The 22,769-nt window shown below is 44.2% G+C and overlaps 1 protein-coding gene across 6 annotated transcripts in view; it reads right to left on the reverse strand.

The window, feature by feature from the left end:
* Nucleotides 1-22,769, reverse strand: part of CNTN5 (contactin 5) — a 3,179,309-nt gene that overhangs the window by 290,073 nt on the left and 2,866,467 nt on the right. For all 6 annotated transcript variants that reach the window (XM_069202389.1, XM_069202386.1, XM_069202392.1 and 3 more), the window contains one exon: nt 7,330-7,488. In XM_069202389.1, coding sequence (XP_069058490.1) covers nt 7,330-7,488 — 159 coding nt within the window. The remainder of the gene's footprint in view (nt 1-7,329; nt 7,489-22,769) is intronic.

Raw genomic sequence — 22,769 nt, forward strand, 5'->3', positions numbered from 1 at the left:
TGCAAGTGTTTTTGGGCACTTTTTTATGTCTAACCTCCATAGAGGACTTTCCAATTTATGTTCCTTTTTAGAGACATGGGAAATGATGCTGCCTTGCAACAAAGAAGGTATTTTCCAATGTGGGCTCTACCTGCCGGGACAGAACTGCCAACGTAAAACATGGCCATAGTAATCATCTAAATGGGATTTTGTGGAGTTTCAGAAAGATAAAAATGCATTATATCAGTTCCACCTCTTCTGCGATAGATCAAGCACCAGAACTCATAATGACCTGAACACAGGGTAATGCATTTTTGTGCATCTCCTCAATTATGAGAGTCCCTTTTTACTTCATAAATAATAATTTCTTACTGTCAGTGGCCCTCCGAATGTATTTTACAAATATTCCTCTCTCAAAGGTGGAATTAAGAAATTCTCAGAAGTCTTTGCTTTCATGTTCATGTCTCTTAGCTAATTAGCAAACACACAGCTTCTTAATTAAGGTATTCTTGTAACTATCCGACTTACATCTTTAGAGGATTATCATCTCGATCATTGTTTCTCAAGTGTTTGTTAAAACTAGCAAAACATGCTCTGCCATTTTTCTGTTACCGTGTAGCTCAGCAGCCCCCCCCACCCAGAGTCATACTTTTCACAGCTGATATGACTGTTTGATTTCTGGTTCTTATATAAATTATGTTAAATATCTGACATCTGTTGAGGTAATTATTCACTTCCCACTGACACGTTGTCTGAGTCAATAAAAATGCAACAACATCTCACACATGTATAGTAAATTGTGCTTTATCTATTAGGACATGGTGATAACCTTTGGTAGTTTACTGTGGCAACATCTTCTATAGACTAGTACTGCGATGCTTTAAGCAACATAGGGCCTGATTACGACTTCGGAGGAGGGGATTACTCCATACCAAAGGTGACAGATATCCCATCCACCATATTACGAGTTCCACAGGATATAATGGACTCGTAATTCAGCGGGCGGGATATCCGTCACATTTGCGATGGAGTAATCCCCTCCACCAAAGTCGTTATCAGGCCCATAGTCTGTAATTACAAACATCTTGTTGTTTCTCCTCAAATTGTACCCACTTGAATTAATTAGTGAGAGAAAACATGTTTAGCCTGTGTTAGAAATGGGGTCTTTAGTTGGCAGTCAGGGTACCCCCTGTCCAAGCAAGGACCCTCAGTTAACCCCCGCTGCCCGCTTGGTAGCTTTGCACAAACAGATAGGCTTAACTTCAGAAGCAATGTGTAAAGTCTTTGTACCAAAGTATTTGTACCAACACACACAGTAACTCATTAAAAACACTACAAAATAACAACACAGGTTTCGAAAAATAGGTAATATTTATCTGAACAAAACAAGACCAAAACAATAAAGATCTGATATACACAAGTCAAGAAATTCATTTTTAAGCAGAAAAAGAGTCTTAAATCCTTAGAAAACAGTGAGAACACTGTTATTGAACAAAAGTACCTGGGTAGCGTCAAAATGAAGCCGCATGGGCGAGTGAGAGTCGAAAAAGGCCAGTGATGCGTCAATTTCTCACTTGCAAGTGAGACAATGGGTCATTCCTCCTCCAGTCGGGTCAGCCTGCGTCCTTTCTTCTCTCCCGCAAGACAGGCATGCGTCAATCACGGATGGGCTTCCACGCCCAGCGATGTTGCCTTGAAATCCAGTCGCGCGGTGTCAAGAAACTGCGCTGCGTGGGGGATTGCGTCGTTAACAGCAGCCGCTGCAGGTGTTGCACATCGTTTCTCCAGCTGTTTTGCGTCGATCACCTAGCCAAGATGCAGATTGAGCATCAATTTTAGCTGAGAGTCTGGCGGTGCGATATTTACCGTGAGGCGGGTGGTGCATCGAAAGTTCCCCCACACGACCATATTTGCGTGGATTTCTGTCCTTTTCCACCAGCTGCACCTTTCAAGGGCACAGAGACAGGTTAGGGCACGACTTGGCAGACAGGACTCTCAGCAGAAAGCCCAAGTTCCAACTCTTCTCCCGGGCAGTGGTTCCTATTGGTTCCAAAAGTAATTTGATTTTCAGGGGTTTTTGGTGCTCGTCTTATACCCCTCTCTGCCTTTGAAGTAGGCCTACTTCAAAGAGAAGTCTCTGTTGTTTTCAAGATTCTGCCTTGCCCAGGCTAGGCCCCAGACACACACCAGGGGGTTAGAGACTACATTGTGTGAGGGAAGGCACATCCCTTTCAGGTGTAAGTGACCACTCCTCCCCTTCCCTCAGCCCAGATGGCCCATCAGAATTTGAAGGCTACACCCCATCTCCCTTTGTGTCGCTGTCAAACTGACCCAGACAGGGAATCCACAAACAGGGAGAGTCACATAATGGTTTAAGCAAGAAAATGCCTACTTTCTAAAAGTGGCATTTTCAAACACATAGAAATCCAACTTCACTAAAATATGTCATTTTAAATTGTGAGTTCAGAGACCCTAAACTCCACATTTCTATCTGCTCCCAAAGTGAGCCTTAATCACATTTAAAGGCAGCCCCCATGTTAACCTATGAGAGGGATAGGACTTGCAACAGTGAAAAACAAATTTGGAAGTATTTCACTGTCAGGACATTTAAAACACTAAGTACCTGTGCCACCTTTAACAGACACTGCACTCTGCCCATGGGGCTACCTAGGGCCTACCCTAAGGGTGCCTTTCATGTATAAAAAGGGAAGGTTTAGGCCTAGCAGGTAGGTACACTTGCCAAGTCGAATTGTCAGTTTACAACTGCACTCACAGACACTGCAATGGCAGGTTTGAGCCATGTTTACAGGGTAAAAACAGCCAGTGCTGCAGACCCACTAGTAGCATTTGATTTATAGGCCCTGTGCACTTCTAGTGCACTTTACTAGGGACTTACTAGTAAATAAAATATGCCAGTCATGGATAAGCCAATGTACATATATAATTTATACAAGGAACACTTGCACTTTAGCACTGGACAGCAGTGGTAAAGTGTCCAGAGCAAACAAACCAACAAAAGCAGAGTCCAGCATACAGAAACCTGGGAGGTAGAGGCAAAAAGTTAGGGGAGACCATACCAATGATACCAACTGTAACAGTTTGCTAAATACATAGTCTTCCAAGCAAAGTGTGCCAAACATAGAAAGGATGGACCTCGTAAATTATCATTTGAGTTTGAAGACGGGTTTTTGGATTAATTTGAAGGGTAGGCATATTATGCAACATTTTGCTAACTAGCAAGATCATGTTATGAACCTAGGATGGAGTGGATAATGGTTTCAGGAGAAGGGTGTAATGATTGGACAGTTCATTTTTCAATGATAATATATGGGCTGATCGTCTTATGGATTCATCAGCCAGGCCACATGACTCTGTGTGTTTGGTTGACTGTCTTAAATCAATAAGAATGCTGATTGTGATTTTGTGGCATTTTCATCTAAATGATGAGTTTAAACGTAGTTTGCATTAAATTACATCATCGTCAAATTCAGCTTTTAAAAAGCAAATATTGCTAAGGGTTGGTCCAAGATGTTTTGCTGCCCTAGATGAAATGCCATTCATACACCAGCTCTCCCAGCAATTGGGTCATATTGGCTGCATCGATTAATAATTGATTTAGCACACATCCTGCTGCTGGTGTCTTTGGCAATCAACAAGTATTTCACTGCCCTATAGCCGGATCAAGTGTTCAACCAATTAACAAGTTTGTAGCAGCTGGGTGTGAAAAAGGGTGGTTTTCCTATTCCAAGTAAATTATCCACAGATTGCATCCTTTATTATGTAACACATTTGTGGGCATGTGGGAATGAGTGTTGTGAGCAAATGCCCTCTTTGCCTGTGCACCCCAGTCTTTTTTGCTAAATTTAATTGATTGCTGTATTTTAGATTGCACATTGAGGCATTGCTGTCTAGTGCCAAATGTGTGTGCTCCGAGGTCTAAAACAAATAGCATTGGTTACTCCCTGGTTTCTGTATTTAACTCTCATTTAAGACCATAGTATATGCTGTAAAAACTGCACCTTTGCAAGGAAAGTTAAATGTCACCTGGGGAAGCTAACACTTACAATGTTATCCATTTGTGTGACAAGGAAAATCTGCCTTCAAGCCTCTATTCTAGCCTGACTGCTTCAGTTTAAACCTACAGTGCAACCTGGTAAAATAACCCTTATTGACAGGTAAAACCTCCCTTATTAATATTAGTGTAATTCACTGCTATGTAGACCTTGCAGCCAACAGGCTAGGGCGCATTGTAATTAAAAGTAGGACATGTAGAAAATTAATGTTAACATGTCTTTAAGTAACATGGCCCCAAAAGCTATTTTCACTTTGGCAGGCATAGCTGCCCTGTTTAGAAAATCAGAGTACAGATTACATTTTGAGAATGGGGCAAACTAAAAAATATATATATATATTTTAATAGTTATTATAAATACAATTTAAAGGTGAAGACTCTCTGACATCCTTTTGAGGAGAAGAGGGCGGCACGCACCTCCTCTAGACCATTGATGGGCCCCTCTGGGGACTGTGATTACTGGGGGCCATCCAGGAAGCACTTTTCAAAGCGCTAAGGCCATACTTATAGCCCGGGTTGCAGCGGTGATTCCAGCATGAAACAGGTGCAATCGAAGTGCCTGAGGGCACAGAAGAGCGCTCTCTCAGCACAAAGGGGATATCAAGGCAGCACTCCTCGTGCAGGGAAAAGTTACAGGGGTCAGGGGCCACGGCACCCTGCCCCTGGGAAGCAGGAAGGAGCACAAGGCTGGTGGGTCCAGCTACAGGCCAGCACAAGGGGTGCAGATGATGGCAGTTCCTCCTAGTGACCAGGCAGGTCACAGGTTAGCACAGCAGTCCAAGGCGGTTTCCTGGTGAGTCCATTCAGCAGCATCTTGTGTCCAGGTTCAATTTCCAAGAGTGTTCAAATTGTAGGGAAAATTCCCCTGTACTTATAGTCAGTTCTTACAGTGTTTTACAATGGTAGGGAGAGGAGGTTCCAGCCAGTTACAACTGGTTCTGGGAGTGCCCCCTCTCTCCTTTCAGCACAGGCTCCAAACATCAGTGGGGGGTTAACAACCCTATTGTGTGAGGCCAGGGCACAGTCTTTACAAATGCAGGTGTGCCCCGCCTCTCCCTTCTCTCAGCCCAGGAAGACTATTCAGTATGCAGATGCACCTCTGTGCCACCTCCACCCTCCCTGTGTACAGGCTGTCTGAAAAGTATGCACAAAGCCCCAACTGTCACTCTGCCCAGACGTGGATTGGAGTCAAGCTGCAAAACACCAGAGTCATAAGCACAGATAAATGCGCACTTTCTAGAAGTGGCATTTCTGTGATAGTAATAAAAAATACACCCACACCAGTAAGCAGCATTTATTATCACCATCACAACCATACCAAACACGCCTACACTACCCCTCATAAATCAGACAATACCCCTTACACATAAGGCAGGGCATCTCTTATGCAATTCTATGAGAAGGCAGCACTCACAGCAGTGAGACACCAGTTAGGCTGTTTGTCACTACCAGGACAGGCCACGCAACTTGGCGCATGTCCTGCCTTTCTACATACATGGCACCCTGCCCATAGGGCTAGCTAGGGTGTACCTTAGGGGTGACTTACATGTAGCAAAAGGGGAGTTCTGGGCCTGGCAAGTAAGTTTAGATGCCAGGTCCCTGTGGCAGAAAACTGCGCACACAGGCCCTGCGCTAGCAGGCCTGAGACAGGTTTGAAAGTCTACTTCAGTGGGTGGCGCAAGCAGCGCTACAGGCCCACTAGTAGTATTTAATTTACAGGCCCTGGGTATAGAGATACCACTGTACAAGGGACTTATAGGTAAATTAAATATGCCAATTAGGTATAAGCCAATCATACCAACTTTAGATGGGAGAGCACCTGCACTTTAGCACTGGTCAGCAGTGATAAAGTGCTCAGAGTCCTAGAGCCAACAGCGAGAGGTCAGAAAAACTAGGAGGAAGGAGGCAAAAAGACTGGGGATGACCCTGCGTAAGGCAAAAAGTCCAACACTAACACATTGCATTTCGGGCCTGTTTGCAGTAACACAACCAGGAACTACTGAAAGAGTAGCATGATTAGGGCCTGGGAACCTCTCAACTATTGGTTAGAAAGTGAATCAGAGTGCCTTAGTGTCCCCCACCCACAGGCTAGTGAAAGCAGGAACCTCACCCAGCCTTCTTCAGAACTCTTTCAAGATCTGTGTTAAAACAAAGGAAAGACCTGCAAGGCTGAAACTGTTCCCACTTCTACCCGGGACAAAGAAGTGGACTCCAAGGGCCAGTTGGTTGATTTCCTGTGTGGCTACAGGCCTTTTCCCTGAAGTGCCCAGCTGACAAATAGCAACTGGACCTAGTTTGAGCCCTACAGTTAGCCTTGCCTGACACCCTATGAGTCTCTAAGTGCCTCCTCTGAGTTCTTGAGAACTTAGAAGTGGACTCCTGTGACTGGTTGGACACCAGAAGAAAGTTTGAAGCCTTTGAAAACATTTTTCTACAGATCCCTGGGTCCCAGACTCCCAGCATATCACTCAGAGCAATCTACTTGGTGCATCCCATCCGACCCAGGCTCAATCAAGGTTGACCTGAAATTGCACCTTGGTCTCCATCTACCGTGACCACTGACTATCATTTGCTTTTTCTTGATGCTTTTCCCACTTCAATCTTTCTATATTCATGCCTCCAGTTCCCCATTTCGATATCAAACAGCTTATTACATTTTCTCTCCTTTTATAAATTGAAATCAGATTCTACTGTGCTGGGACGTTAGGTTAGTCTGCTCCCTGACACAGCTACCAGGTGTTGATTTCAGGTTTAAATTACTGAAATCTTTGACAGGACCTAGCAAGATTGTGCCTTCATTACTTGTGATGACCATCACCCCAACTAATAAACCACTCTCTCACAAGTGTTAACTATGTTTGGAAGTGTAGTGTTAAATATTCCTATCAACTCTAATTTCATGTCCATGAACATAACAGATTTTGCTAACTTTAAAACCCAACATAAAAATTGATACACAAGTCCATCATCGGTGGCAATATTGAAAAACATGCTTTTGTTGGCGTAATGCTAGGATTTTGGGTCAATCTTGCTAGTACCATATTATTACTGGATAAGTTATAAACAACTTACTTTTTTCACATGTATGAGTTTTATGTGAGCTTAGTTTAAAATAGTGTTTTTTCGTGTAATTCTCTACATTTGAGTGAAGTGTTGGGTTACAACATGAAATAACAATGTACTTTAAAATTTTATTTCAAAATGAAGCTATTCAATTTTCAGCTTCTTGCGCATGCCAAAATACACATCATACATATTAAAAACAATTTTGTCTATACCTGTTCTAACATTCTGCCAACCAAGTGAAAATGGACTCCTGGCCTGCAGGTTGTAAGAGGTAATCGGACTATGATTGTCAGCTCCCCGGCTCCAGGACAACGTTGCAGTACTCTCTGTAATTTCTTCAACTATCACAACCCCTGGTGGCCCAGGCGGACCTAAAGGAATAAGAAAGCGATTGGAATCAAGAGACAGGACACACCAACATAGAAATATTTTTACAATGGTCTGCATTGTATTAGAATATACAAAAGTCTGTATTGTGCTAAGTAAAGCACTTCTTTAGTGACCTACCACAGATTGTGAATAGCCCCCTGCAAATTGTGATGAGGAGCTCCTGAGTCACGCAAATCTCACAGACACTCATTGGCCTTGGGCTGAATGGGGCACGTGAAGAGATGGGGTGCCCCCTGCACAACAGGGGCTGGAGGGGCCCTCCACATTACACCACTGCATTATATGGATTTTTGAAGTGTGTAAACTAGCTTAGCCCTAACTTTCACTGACATGCTTGTCACACTGCCTGTAATACTCTTTGCATAAGATTGGGCTTCATACAGCTTAAGACCATAAATCATGTCAGCAAATACAAACTTTTTCTGGAACTTCAACTCACCATCAAGTGACATGGGACATTTATATATATATATTTTTTTTTCAGTTTGGAAAAATTATTTTTGCCTCCGAATTATTGTTTAAACACAGCCAGATCAACAATCAGTGTTGGTATATAAGAGTGATGAAATTGTAGGTTTTCCTAAGTCACGACCACTCTTGATGCTCAATCGGTGCTTCAAGCCAAATGCCACAAGGCCGATCCTTTGATGAAAGCGAAGGGTGTTTGCCTCCCGACCTGTTGTCAGCAGATGAACAACTACCGTTCAGATAATGCCTGGCTTAGGGACTAAACTTGATGAAATAGATTCTATATGAGGCAGACCTCCTCTTGATTCATCCCTCTGTTGATTAGCCATAAGCTTAAAAGTAACGGAAAAACAGATGCTTTCTAAAAAATACATCAAAATGGCAGTCGGAAAATCTTTGCTTGGAATATTGACCCAGTCGTGGAAGGGCGGTCTTAGTCACTTGGGCGATCTCTGGCGTTTTTACTCACGCTCCAGCCTTTTGTTGAGTTAAAATAATATTTTTATACAGCCATTAAGTCAAATGTCACGATGCACGACATGGAGTCAGGAAATGGCCCATAAATTGCAAGAATTGTTTATGTTGCCGATCTCCACACATTCCAATATTTCCTATTGTAAAAATCCAGTTGTCTCCCCCAGTTTCCACATCTATGTTTCTGATACCTGTAGAGAGAGTGTGGTTGGATGTAGCCTACCACGGCTGTGGACTAAGAGGATTTTTAAAAAAAATATTATGGTTATGACCACAGATTTTTCTTAATTTCAAAACACACGATTATTTTCACCTTTGTCTTCATCTCCCAAAGATCGCAAATTACCAGGCTTTGCCCTTTTCCTGACCAAGAAGATTGCCATAGGTGATAGAAAGCATGACTAAGTGCTGATCATAAACCTAGCGACATAATTTTTGTGTGATGGAAAAGAGAATAAACCTTCAAATACAATGTGGTGCGCAGGGCGTAGCTTGATCAGTAAAAGTGGGAAGGTGAACCTGAGATTTCCCACACCCACCATGGGGTACCAAACTAAGGTCCTAGTTAATTTTTTTTTTTAGCTTGGATGCTTGCGTAATATCAGCAGTCATCAAAACACATTTTGCGCCAGATACCTACTACGAGCATGTAGTGTCCTGCTGGACACGTTCTAGTGTTTTGGCCAGCCTCTCTGCTGAGGGCTGGCCTCCCACATACACCCCACACCCACCCAACACAGACGTCACCGGTCAGGTGACCCTGGCAATAAAAAGGGCCGGGCGCACGTGCCCAGGGCCAGTTCTCCCGACCATGCCACTGTCTGTGTGACTTATTCTAGTAGCATGAGGGCCTAGGGCCCCAACACAACATTGGCGACGAGAATGGGTACTGCAACCCTACGTGGCTTCAGACAGCTACTTCTAAGTTGGTCGTGTAGGGAAGAATAGCCTCTGTCTAAGGCACCCCCACGTCTCCGGCGAGCAAGAAGATCACCGGAGCACCAGGACGGTGACCTGGTGCACAGACAGGTGCCCGCCGCGAGCCCTGAAAGGACGAGGAGAACGGGAATACTAGCCGGCACTCAACCGGGCATGAGGTGAGCCCAGGGGTACATAGGAAGCCCCTCTACCTCAAGCAAAACGGCCCGGGAAGGCTGCCGCGTCCGCGACGTGGGAGGGAAATGGTGCTGTTGCGCACCAGGAGAAAATGCCCAGGGCTGCCCCCCAACAAATGATCATGTCTAAAGCAGGGCCGCAGCGTGAATGGCTGCTGCGGAAAGGAAAGGTGCTGTTGCGCACCGAGTGGAAAAAGGCCCAAGGCCGCCCTTTCACCCAGCAAGCACCCACCATGTGGTTTGGGGGCCCGCAGCACTGCCGGAACAGCTGCAGTCGCCCAAAGAGGAAGATGATGGTGCCGTCCGCACCGAGTGAAAACACCCGGAGCCGCCCCCCCCCCCACATGTTGGCTGAAGCACGCCCCCAGCGTGTGAGAAGTCTGTTGGGGCCGCGCACAAGAAAAGAAGAATGGTGCCAGCATGCACCAAAGCCAAAAGAGAAAAGAAAATGCCCAGAGCCGGCCCCCAGCTGCCGTGTGAACCAATTTCAAATGCCATGGTGCAGACACGCACCGAAAATAATTCGAAATACATGGTGCAGACACGCACCAAGTACAACACAATTGCCAAGGGCCGCCCCCCCCCGTAATGAAAAAAAAAAAAACAAGGAAAACGCGTGGAATGAAGCATCGGTGCAGACACGCACCGAAAACAATTTGAAATACGAGGTGCAGACACGCACCAAAACAAATTGAAGTACATGGTGCATACACGCACCCAAGCAGAGAAATGGTGGTGCACATCCTCCCCCACAAACTTCAAAATTCGTGGAAGGAAGAGGAGAGGTGCTGACACGCACCTGGGGAAAAAATCCAACTGCCCGGAGCCCCCAACCCCCCTCACTGAACTTCGTGCCGTCGGCCTGCCTCTGCACCACGAGGCTGTGCAAGGAAAGAATATTACAACAGTACAGGAAAAACCGAAGACATAAAAGTGCAAAAGAAGGAAAAGTGCACTTACCTACATGCCTCCTCCAGCCTGAAGAACTCTTCTGGCAGCATGGCTCCTCAGCATGGCTTCACCCGGCGTCTGCTTCAAAACAAACGAGGCCGGTAGGAGGAAAGACTGTATTTCAAGTTGAAAAAAGAAGTGCACTACTGGCATCCAATGGCCAAAGTTGGTACTGCACTCTAGTCCTGTGTTAAAGTGAAACAAGCTTGGATGAAGGCAAGTTTACAGCAGCACCTTCAGAAAGTGACTGCTCCAGACCAAGAGTGCCCCCCTGGACGGAAACAGCGCAGAAGACAGAAATGGCGAGGAAGAAGGAAGCGACGCGGACGATGCTGCAAAGGGAAGGAGAAGACTGCAGCTGTCTCAGCCAAGCTACAACGGCGAGAAATGGACGCAAGTGCCACGTGAGGTACGAGGAGAGCGCGCATGGACTGCGCAGCCCCTGCCAGCCGTCCGCCACCACCGCCGAAAGCACGCCACATGCCCCGGCAGTGATGGACATCACCGCAGAACAAGAAAGGGACATGCCAGGCAATATCAAAGGACGCCCAGAAAAAAAGAGACTATGTCACGTGTGCAGAGAGCTGCACCAGAGAACGTGACGACACGGAAAAAACGCCGGCAAAATTGGAGAGAGCACCTGAGAGCGTGACGTAACGCACGGGACAAGAGGCCGTGCCAGCCGGCCTTTCAGCAACACAAGATGGCCACCGTTGGCCCATCACACAGAAGGTCATCAGAAGCGACCAACCCTGCAAAGCACACGCAGGTTCAAGCAAGACCCAGTGCCAAGAAAGCACTGCCTTGGGGCGCAAGCACTGCGCCCTCAAGTGAAGAGGAAGCGGAAAAGAAAGTGACCCTATGTCACTGCCCTGCAACGGGCCAGAGACTCAGCAAGGAGTGTCCTCCCCCACACTGCCTCAAGACGGAGTCGGCAGAGACTCGCAACAGGCAAGAGGAGAGTCACACAAGGAGTGTCCTCCCCCACACTGCCTCAAGACTGAGTCGGCAGTGACTCACGACAGGCAAGAGGAGAGTTGCACACCCTGAGTGGCACGACGCCACCATGGCAACACGGGGATGAGCCCCTAGTCCTTCGACAGGACAGGACCTTCGAAAGGTCCACACGATAGGAAGACAAGTGGCCAGACGCCACAACAAATGAGAAGAAAGCATGGCGTAGCACCACGCTATGAAGGAGGAAGAAAGGAGACTGTGTGACATCACCTGTCACACTGCAACACCTGACGACCACAGAAGAACAAGAACGGAAGATCAACAGGGTGGAGAGATGGAGGACTCCCACAACAAAGGAAGAGTGCACACACAGACAAGACAGCCACCGGGGTGCGATGACGTCACTGGAGACAGCTCGGCGGGAGTGCCAAAAGTAAGACGCCATGCGCGAACCGCGTACTTACCCCACACGTCAAAGGTGACCATCCAAGCCACCTGTCATCGGCTGCTTGAAGCAGATGGCACCACTGCTAGCTAGCATCTGCACATGAGCAAAAAAGAAAGACTGCACTCGCTGTGACAAAGTTACTCCAATCACCCTTACTCCAGCAACATCACTTGTCGTCCAGGTCTCCCAACGGCAAATGTCATCATTGCCATGTGCATCACGGTATCCATCAAAGGAGCAGTTAAACAACCAGACTGGAGTCCTACACCTCTGCTTTAATGCTCTGAAGAACCAGTCAACCAATGACCAACTGCTCGCCCTGACTGTATCCTGCTCTCGGTGACAAGAGCAAGTCGTGACCCAGATCCATCTACCCCTGTAATTGCACGAGCGACTAGGCAGTGGCTCCTAGGAGGTCTTGCAGCTTCCCCATGTGGCACATAAGCAGCCCCAGCGCAGATCACAAGCAGTCCCGTGACAACCCAGACAAGGGTCCTCTCAAGCTTGAGAGAGGATTGGACATTGCCCCACCGATGAAGTCAAAGAGACAACTAGGGCTGTGCAATGGAGACTTCCAACAGGTCACAGCACACCAAGACTGTCTTCAGTGAATTAACATGACACCAACTAGACACCCTCCTGGCAACGTGATAGACAATTACCCTGAGTCCGTCTGAGAGCCCGCATGCACCTGATCCATGTCGGCAAGCGCCCTGACCACGGAACATCCACCCTTGTGGTTGCACAAATGATTTGACCATGGCTCCTGTCGGAGAGCCTGCAGCGGCCGGCAGATGGCCAACACGCAGCCCAGCACAGTCCATGACAATCCTGTGGCAAACCCATCGAAAAGGCCTCGAGGAAATTCCATAGTGAAGAATCCAAAACCGAGAGGTGGCCTGGAAGCAGCTCTGCCATCAGAGGGTCAGAACGTACAAAGGTTTCAGAGGAGGACCTCACGCCATCACAGATGTCATCTGTCTTCAAGGGATTGGCCTTCATGAAGCCAGGATGTCTCGGCAAGCAGATTCACAGTGGACTCCACCAGTGCTCGTGATGCATCCAATTCGAATGACACCCCCAATTCGAATGATATGCCCTATTCGAACAAATTGAACTGTAAACACCACCAGCCTCGACACGAGTGCCCACTGGACTGAACCACGGCGCATCAGTGGACACTTAACCAACCATCTGACTGTCAGAGTCCGGACTTCTTCCACACAGTGTATGTGCCCGGCTGTTCCCGGTTAAATCATGAACTCGTGCAGAAGGATCCGTGTGCTCCCAGCTGCACCTGCCCACTGCAATCCTGCGGCCTGCCTTCTCGAGGCCGTTTTTCTCTTGCAGGTTGGACTTTGTTTTTGTTCCTCAAAGTTTTGGAGGAATGTAGTGTCCTGCTGGACACGTTCTAGTGTTTTGGCCAGCCTCTCTGCTGAGGGCTGGCCTCCCACATACACCCCACACCCACCCAACACAGGCGTCACCGGTCAGGTGACCCTGGCAATAAAAAGGGCCGGGCGCACGTGCCCAGGGCCAGTTCTCCCGACCATGCCACTGTCTGTGTGACTTATTCTAGTAGCATGAGGGCCTAGGGCCCCAACACAACAGAGCACAACACAAAATAGCTTTTCAGCACAGAACATCAACCTGTATTATCTATGCATGGGGGACAAAAGGGGCGAGAACAGCTTAAGCACCAATAGAATTTTATACACAGACAGATCTGCTAAAATTCCATGTTCTGACTTTGCTTGAAAGCTTAGCAGCAAATGAAACACGATACTTAAAATGCCCAAGTGCAATATTGCATGATATTCCCATCCATAACCTGTCATTTTCACAGTATTGCATAGTTTGTGTAACATAACCTTGAATGGTGACCACTGCGTAGAAATTTGGACTGGAAGTTCGATCTCGAGTACAAATTTTAAGCAAAAAAAATCAATAACTTGGCTTTGCGCCGAAGTGCAATGCTTAGCATCGCTCAAAAAGTTTTTTAAGCATAGACTCTTTGTGAATTAGGGACAGCACTCTTTTTCTACATTCACACAATGTAGTGCTGCACATTTCACCTCAGTGCTGTTTGTGCGAAGATCAGCAAATCTGGGCCCCAATAGATAATGTAATGAGGAGCATGGGGGGTTAGGGAGATGGGAAGGTAGGAGGAGGTTGTGGAGTCTTCGGAGGGAAACGTAATTTTATGAAGACTTCAACAACACTGTTGAAGCATTTCAATGCGAAAATATTTTTTAGCTCCTATTTTTTAGACAAATGAATTAGACCTAAAATATACTTTTATAGTATACTCGGATCACATATATAAAGATGAGGGCATTGGAAAATGATGGATTTTACAACAAAATTTGTTTGACAATAACACACTCACCTCTAAATAGGAGGTAACTACCAGCAACAAACATTTAACAACATTATCTTTCCTATGTAATATATACTAGGAAAGTCATGGTTAGAGATGCTGGACTGCACGTAAATACCAAAAAGTAATTTTAGACTGAAATGGAAAGTTTTGATCTATTTTTTAAGTGAAAGGGAGGGGATGTATCTTAAAATGTATGTATAATGCATTGGTTTTTATTAACTACGCATTTAAATAAATTAACTTTGACCCTTGAACCTGTTGAAGCAATTCAAATCTATTAAAGCATTGCGCCACCAACTTCGTTGGAGAAAAAATTAAAACGGCTAATTCGTGGATTTGAATGAAGTGCGCATTTCTGCTTGTGCAAAAAACTAGAATTCACAAAAGTTTTCCAGGAGTGAACTTTGAAACCTGTGACTGCGGCATGCTTCCAGGCACTACCAGAAAACCTTTGTGAATTCCAAAAATGAGTAAACATTTATCCATGTAAGATTGTAAATCACAGGTTGCAGGGTTACTCATTTTCGGTGAACTGGACCCAATATGACTGTGTTAATCATTTCATTTGTGTTCCTCTGCCCTGCTCAGTTTGTGTGGGATTGGGAGAGGGTGAGAATTTGGCTTAAAAACTTCAATGCTGCTAATGACAAGTATACTTCAAGGTAGCCTTTCCATCTGAGAGGCCCTGCACCTAACTACCAGGCAGATAATGCATTTATTGGTGGGGTGTAAAAACCCAAACACCCCTTCAAGATAACTCTTGGTGGTATGGCCTGTTTCCTTCAAAATGTATTGATTTTGGAGCAGGGATGGGTGATAACAAAACTTTACCTAGGCAAGGACAGGAAATTGGATGAATCAATCAGGAAGCAATCACATGCAGGCATTAAGGATATGCATAGAGGAGTGTGAAAACATAGCCCAGTGCCTGTTGAGTACAAGATAAAGTGACCAGCTGGCTGTTAAGTGATTAAGAAAGTTAACTGTCTTCAAGTGAGGATTGTATATTGGAGGAGAATCTCAGAATACAGTAATACGTTTGTGTATGTTTAAAGTTTCGATTATATTTTCATTTGTTTTATAATGGCAGTTGTCCCCTTTCTGTGCATGCTTTGTGATGATCAATAATGACAAATTGAGCTAATGCGAAAGTTACATAATCAAATAGGTATGACAATGTGGTGCGCTTTCTTTGGAGACGCAGATCTACAGCTAAATGAGATATCTCTGTAAATCACCTGCACATTTAGCTTAACCTTTGCCTAAAACACGATTATTTTAGGTCTTAAATTAGGAGTGTGCAGATGTTTTGCTCACATGCAAAGCTGTGCAAAGTTCCCCACTAGAAAAAAGTGCGAAGTTTGCAGATTGTGCACAACTTTTCCAGCAGGCAAAGTTTCCCACAAAATGAAAGAAAACATTTTTTGTAGGAAAACATGTCCAATAAATAGCAAAATTGTGGGGTGTTTAACTCACATGTTGTTTTAAGCCTCACCATTTTTTTTTAAGTTCATAAAGCAGCTGAGGTCTTAGTAGGCAGAAGTGAAATTGCTCACCTTTACACGCCTTTTGACATTTCTGGACATATTTTTAAACTGTACAAGGCAAATGTATCCAAGCTGTGTTGGAAAATCCACTGGAAACTAATGTATTCATCTTTGATTTAGATGCTCTACTGAAAAGGTACATCAACTTTTGATCTCAGATACCTACCAATAATCTGTTATTAGTTAACCCTCTTTAGTATGCCCACCTCACAAAGAGAAGCAGTTATTCAGAGAACTAATATCCACAGCAAAGTAATCTGTCCTTACATAATGAAAATAAAACCATTCTGAGGCAGGGATTCTTGTATAATGCATTCTCTATTTAGTATGCATAGAAGAATGATCAAGAAGTGATTTAAATTTGCATATTTGACAATCAACAATAATTTATTTGTTAAAAAATATAATATTAATTACAATGATGCACCCCTGAGTGAACCTAAAAGGTGTTACATTTTCTATTATGATTATACTTCATCTTATCAAAATTAAAATAAACTATGCACACAATTAATCAGGTTTGGAGGAAATGCTTCTCACAAATATTAATAGAGTCTAATGAAAGAAATCAGTAAAACTGTAGCCAATATTATACCTTGGCTTTGAGCAGAGGGTCTCAATAAACCAATCTGTTAACATTATGCAAACAACCTTTCAAGTTACTAACTTCCCTTTGGCATGCAGAATTGCCAGACTGACTTCCTCTTAGCAACAACATGTTTCAACTTGAAAATAAATTATGCATTTTGGCATGTAAGTAAGCACATCTCAGTAAAACATCTTTATTTATGTTGGTGGCAACTTTCAGGAGGTTAGCGGTACAATGAAGGTGTATAGGATATACCAAAATCCACTGTTTGAATGCCAACCTTCTAAGAAGTCTTTGAAAATATTAATAGTCCTTGAGGTTTACACAAAAGTTTCAATTTCCAAAGACACAGCAAGCAGGAAGAGCTGCACACACTGGATCTCCCACACCTTTCTCGGTCTAATAATGACATTATATCACATTTAAATAGCATAACACTGGCAGCCCCATTACACATTTCAAACATACATCAGCTCATTACATTGCGTATAATAATAAAATTAGAATAACAGTTTATGACATTCAGCAGTCTTATCTTGTATTTTTGTGTATGTGCTGGTACTTAGAAAGTAATAAAGTAAAGACCAATCTATCCCTGTAGATAGTGCTGCAAATGCAGCTACAAGAAGAAAATGGTTAGATGGAGTTAATAACCTTCACTAGGGGAGGATAATTTCTTCCTTGGTTGAGCTTGTAGCTCCTATGAGCCAGGAGGGGTTACTAAAGAGGAGATTCTTGAACACAGCAGGTCATAGAAAATAAAAAATAAATAAAACATACCAGGGTACTTGTCAACAACTGAACATGTACTATGGGCCTGTATGTATACATGTATATAAATATATGTGTATGTGTGATAAAGGCATCTTAATAACATGTTCACCCCAATGACTGATTCTGGTTGTAACTGACACTGTGCCCTGGGCTCTGTTAAACAGGTCTAGGGCCAGTGCTTTGAAATAAAGGTATATGGTAAAGTGACACAATTACAATTGGCAATGGCAGACCGTTGTAAGTCCCTTGTAGATAATAGGGCAAGAGGGATTAAAACTACCTGTAAGTCCCTGGTATATAATAAGGGAGGGAGTTTAGAGGCCCAGTAGATGTCCTGTACTGGAATATGTGCTGCTGTGTTGCTTGCTGCCATTTTTAAAGGCAGCCCTGCCTCGCAGACTGTCTTTAAAAAGTATAATGTGTGCAACTTTGACTTTGGGATTTAAGGTACTTCCAAAGTGATAATCTACCTTATTTTTTACATGAGTCACCCCCAGGCTCCCACCTAGATGCCACCAGTGGTGGGGTGCCCTGTTACTATAAGCAGGGACATTATAAAATATGTTGTATATGCCCTGGTGAGAGAAAAACTGTACCTTTCATTTTTCCTCATTGAAGATGCTTAGCTCCATAGGCTAAAACAGCAATATTTTCCGTAAGTATTGCTAGGAGGGAGCTCAATGTGGCATGAAAGGACTCAAAAGAATGGCAATGACAAATCCAACGCCTTGCCATTGTTGACTTTAACATACAGAAAATAAGTTATATGACTTTCTTTCCTGTAAGCCAATTTCCAGTCTGCTAGTGGCCTCTCCTGATTGGTCAGCCACAATGGGATTAGCCAGGCTGCTTTGATGAGATAATAAGTGGCCTGCACTGAGCAGAGGTTATCTGATGGGGGAGATTGACACCTGTTGAGGCCAGGCCAGGAAGAGGGCTAGGTAAATCAAACTGTGTATCAAAAGAAAGACAAAAAGGATTGCCAGCCAGGCTGCCCTCTCACCCTGTACCCCACAGATAGATACCAGGCCCAGGAAAGGACTTTGCAGATGCCCATGGGGGGACTGCCCTGCTGGAACCCTGGTCTGCAAGTACTGCTCTTGTTGCACACTGGAAGAACAGACATAAGGACTTTGCCTTGCTTCAAAAAGGACCCGAGAGTGGACTTCCTGAAACTAACAGGTTAGCAGAGCTTGCCTGCATCAACTATCACAAATGTTGCCAGCCTGGAATGCGTCTAGGTGGACTTTTAAGGATTTGGTCATGTGCATTGTGGGGACTATAGTCCTAAGCTTACAAAGACCATTTTAGAGCTTCTAGACCCTTGGATTTGTGTTTTGGACACTTTGAACCCTCAAGTGGAACTTCAGGAAGAAGTTCCAGAAGTTTGGAACATTTTGGAGCAACTTTTGGAAAAAGCTTGATAAGTGGACCAACCTGATGTTGTGAGTCAAGTAGACCACCTTCAACCATGACCCAGACTGAGTTTCAGATTCATCCCCCTGAAAGCTCCGGAGCGCTAGGCTTACAGGATTTGACCGGGGCCTTGCGGAAAAGCAGTCCGATGGCGTTGCATTGAAATAGACTAGCTGGAGAGGACCGCATGACATTGAGAGAGAAAAGCTCAAGAAAAGTTTCTAAATGTGTAGATACAATTTTGACCAACGCCTCACACTCAGTGTATCAGAGTAGGGCTCAGTTGTGATATTTATTGTGTGTTGTGCCTTACTTATTTACTGTATTGGTATATTTAAATGCTTTACATACCTGTCTCCTAAGTTAAGCCTGCCGGCTCATTGCCAAGCTACCAGGGGTTGAGCCAGGGACTAATGTTTTGAGACTGACAGGATCGAACATTAGCTTGCGGGCATTATTGCTAGTGGTAGGTGTGTACTTGCCCCCCTACTAATAACCAGCTCAAACTTTATAAAATATGTTTCACCAATGCAAAGACTGAGCTGGGGGCGAAGTGGCAAGCTTTACTAGGGTCTCAAACCAAATACCGATACATCAAAAGGCATTCTGTTTAAAAATGTATTTGTGACTCATGATTACAATACTGTGATTCTCATGAATTGCAGGGATAAATGGATTACAAAGATGTGCTTCTCCATTCCTTGCAATTGAGAAGAACATATAGAAATATTTTGAGACTGCTCCATTGATTGGCCTGCACTTGAAAGGATACTGGCTGCCGTAGTCATTTAATAACCATTTTCCCTGTGGATGGAGGACATAAGAAACATATTTCACTGTGCAAATGACAGCAGTGGTTATAAGTGATATGGAAGAGACCTCTGTATACTTGTCCCATATTGCATTCACAATGCACCCAGCTTTTTGCCATTAAATCTCTTGTCACTTTAAAGGACATGGTGAAGATTTTGGCAATTGTGAAGTGCAAATGAAGGGATGGAGGTCTGCTGTCCCTTGCAAACCTTTGTGTCTTCATTTATAGCTGATCAAGAGAATTCATAGAATGAAATTGCCTCATGACTATTGAGGCAGGAATTCTGTCAAACCTCGCAATCAACCTCTGTGCCCTGGGCAGGAATGATATTTTCACTAATTAGCCAGATTGCCTGGTTGGTGGGTGTACGTAAACACAGCCATGCAATAATACAGTTGGGTCCACATCTTTACCTCTACTGGGTTGGATATTTTTCATCAATGTAAAATGGCAACGGGGCACAGTAAGCAGTCCAAAGAGTTTACAATTGTGGGTTATATGTCTGCCTTGTGACCTTGTCATTCGATGCTGCACTTACGGTTTATTTTTAGGGGCGACATGAGTTAGTAAAGGCCACTCTATAAAACAAGGTTTATCACAGTAGACCTTGGCACATGTAAAAGGCATCCGACATGCTGCAGCACATCTTATCAAGGGCAGGAAGAAATTTGACCACGCAATCAACCATTGGAGGAATTAAATTAGTTTTACCTTTAGGTCAACATCATCGTCAAAATCCTCTGCATCACGCAGAATGCCATCGGAGACAGTGCCCTCACATACCTTGCAAATAAGCGAATAAACTAATCACCTCAGATTAACAGCACCATAGCAGGAGCCATTGCACATCCAGGCTTGAAACATAAATGTGCAAGAAAGAAAAATAATAATTTCAGGTCTTCATGATTGCTGGAAATTGGGAAGTAATAGATCCACAATTGTCCTCAGTGGGAATCAAACATCCCATTTTAGCGCCTGACTCTCACAGGGTAGTGAAGTGGAGCAGTCCAAGGCCTACTCAAGGGAGGTGGTGTAGGCTAGTAATCATCAATCACTGGCACGCAATAATAACACTCAATAAATGACCATCCAGTCAGTACTTTGTCTTTAGAAAAAGGAGAACTACATTTATTACATACGCACACTATACTAAATATTCTGTAGTAATTTACAAATCTACATGGGCAGATGGAACATACCATAGATACCATTGTGTAATCAGGGGTCACTCAAACATTTCAAGTGAGTTTCAACAGTTATTGTGTAGTAAACACATTACTTTTTCATAAGTCATTGTCAATATTAACCAGTGGGTTTCAACAGTTATTTTGTAGTAAACACATTACTTTTTCATAAGTCGTTGTCAATATTAACCAATAAAACATGTGTAATAATTATGAGAACCCAAAAAAACATTTATCAGGAATAAAACTTGTGGTTGTGTTTTTTTCCATGTATTTAACATCAAACTGTAATTGTGAAAAAAGCCCCTAGAGGGCATCACAGTAAAAAAAGCACTGCCTTGCAATCTAAGTCAGCCCGTAGAGGACGTAACACCTCAGCATTGCATTTATACATCTTCAGGCCTTCCAGGTCTGATAAAATGTCATAATACATGTGACTCCTAGAGGGTGAAACACTGCCAGCTGTAGAACAAAATCTCCAGCCATGGGACTGCATAAAAATGTATGGGAAACCAAGGGAGGTAATTTTGGAGCCCCCCATGCCCCTCTTACGGTGAGGACTCTGAAAGTTACCTTCAACAAAAGGCTGCGTGGTGCTGAGTGATTCTGCCACGATTTCCACCCTGTGCTCTCATGCGCATCACCATGGGCCCTAGTTGTCGGACTTTCCAGTGCTCTAATAAGCTTCCAGAACTTCCGCTGCATGCATATCCTGACTTTCAGCAATTTGGACACTATTTGCAAATTACCATCCATTCCCTACATTCTCTACACATGCTTGGAGCTCCAATACCTAGAATCCCCAGCTCAGTGCTTCGTCTCCACCCCTGCAAGCCAAGGATGGGTGGAGGAATTCAGAACTACTGTGGCTGGCTGCTGCTAGCCTGCTCACACCTGATGCATGTGATTACCGTGAGCCCTTTTAAGCCCCAGCTCTCTTCAGCCCAGGGTTGGTCATTGTAGCTGTTTTCCGTGATACCGACCCTTGTTTCCTGAAGTTTTTGAGCAGTAGTTATTCTTTATTCCTGTTAAAGCCTTAGGTATTCCTCCCTTATTTCCTGAGCTTTTCTTATTATTTTTTCCTGAGTTCCTCAGCCATAGCTATTCTTTTTACCTGTGCTGTAGTTCTTGCTTGCCCCCATTCCTGAGCTATAGTTTTTCCTTGTTCCTGTTCCTAAGCTGTAGTTATTCCTTGTTCCTGAGCTGTAGCTATCTTTGTTCCTAAGCTGTAGCAAATCCTTATTCCTGAACTAGCACCTGCTGCAGTGCTACTTGAATCCTGAGCCACAGCTATTCTTTGTTCTTTAAACTATTCCTGCCTGCTGTGTTTCCTTGATTCCTGCATCAGCACTCATTGTGCTACCTTGAGGCCTCTCATTCCGTGCTTTCCCTTTCCCTGTCCTTGCCTTTCTTTCCATTTCTTTGTTCCAGTTCTGAGTTTGCTGTTTTCCTGCTGTCTTGCTTTTAGTTTACTTGTATGTTTCTTACTTGCTTCTTGTCAAATATACTCTTTGTTTACCCTTCTTTCCTGTTAAGCACTCCTTGCTAGCTCCTCGTCTACCGTGGTTCAATTTAGTTCTACACCCTTGCTGTTATGGCCTTGTGTGTTCCCGTTTGATCACCAGGATCCATGGGCTCAGCTGACAACCTACGTGGTACTTCTTGTCCACTGTGAGTACTGTCTTCCAGTTACTTTTAAAACATCACCATAGGAGTCAGCTCTACAGATCCTACCTTTGTATGTATATCCAATATATGGGTATTAGCAGTCAGAATCGGTAACAGCAATATAGGGTGAGAAACTTCCTTAGCTTCAGTCCTACCATGTGGAGCTCCTGAGTGCTTTACTGCACATTCCCTTTTTTGTAGTATAGATATATAAATCTTGCATGTTCGTCCTGGGGTGTTAGTTAGTCTTGGTGCCACATTACTTTTTTGTGAGCTTATCTCTCTTACTCCCTTGAACGGAGCTTCCCTTCTGGATCCCTTCTCTCCTCTGACTCTCTGTGATCTTGGGCAGCTCTTTAAGTATTCTGCCTACTTGTCTTCCGTGCCATCAGTCCTAGCCAGCACCCCAACAGTTCCTGACAGATTTGATGGTGGTCCCATCATCTTGGGATCACCACAGGCTGAGATATGGGG

The sequence above is a fragment of the Pleurodeles waltl genome, chromosome 8 (assembly GCF_031143425.1).
Source record: "Pleurodeles waltl isolate 20211129_DDA chromosome 8, aPleWal1.hap1.20221129, whole genome shotgun sequence".
In the NCBI taxonomy this organism is placed as follows: Eukaryota; Metazoa; Chordata; class Amphibia; order Caudata; family Salamandridae; genus Pleurodeles; species Pleurodeles waltl.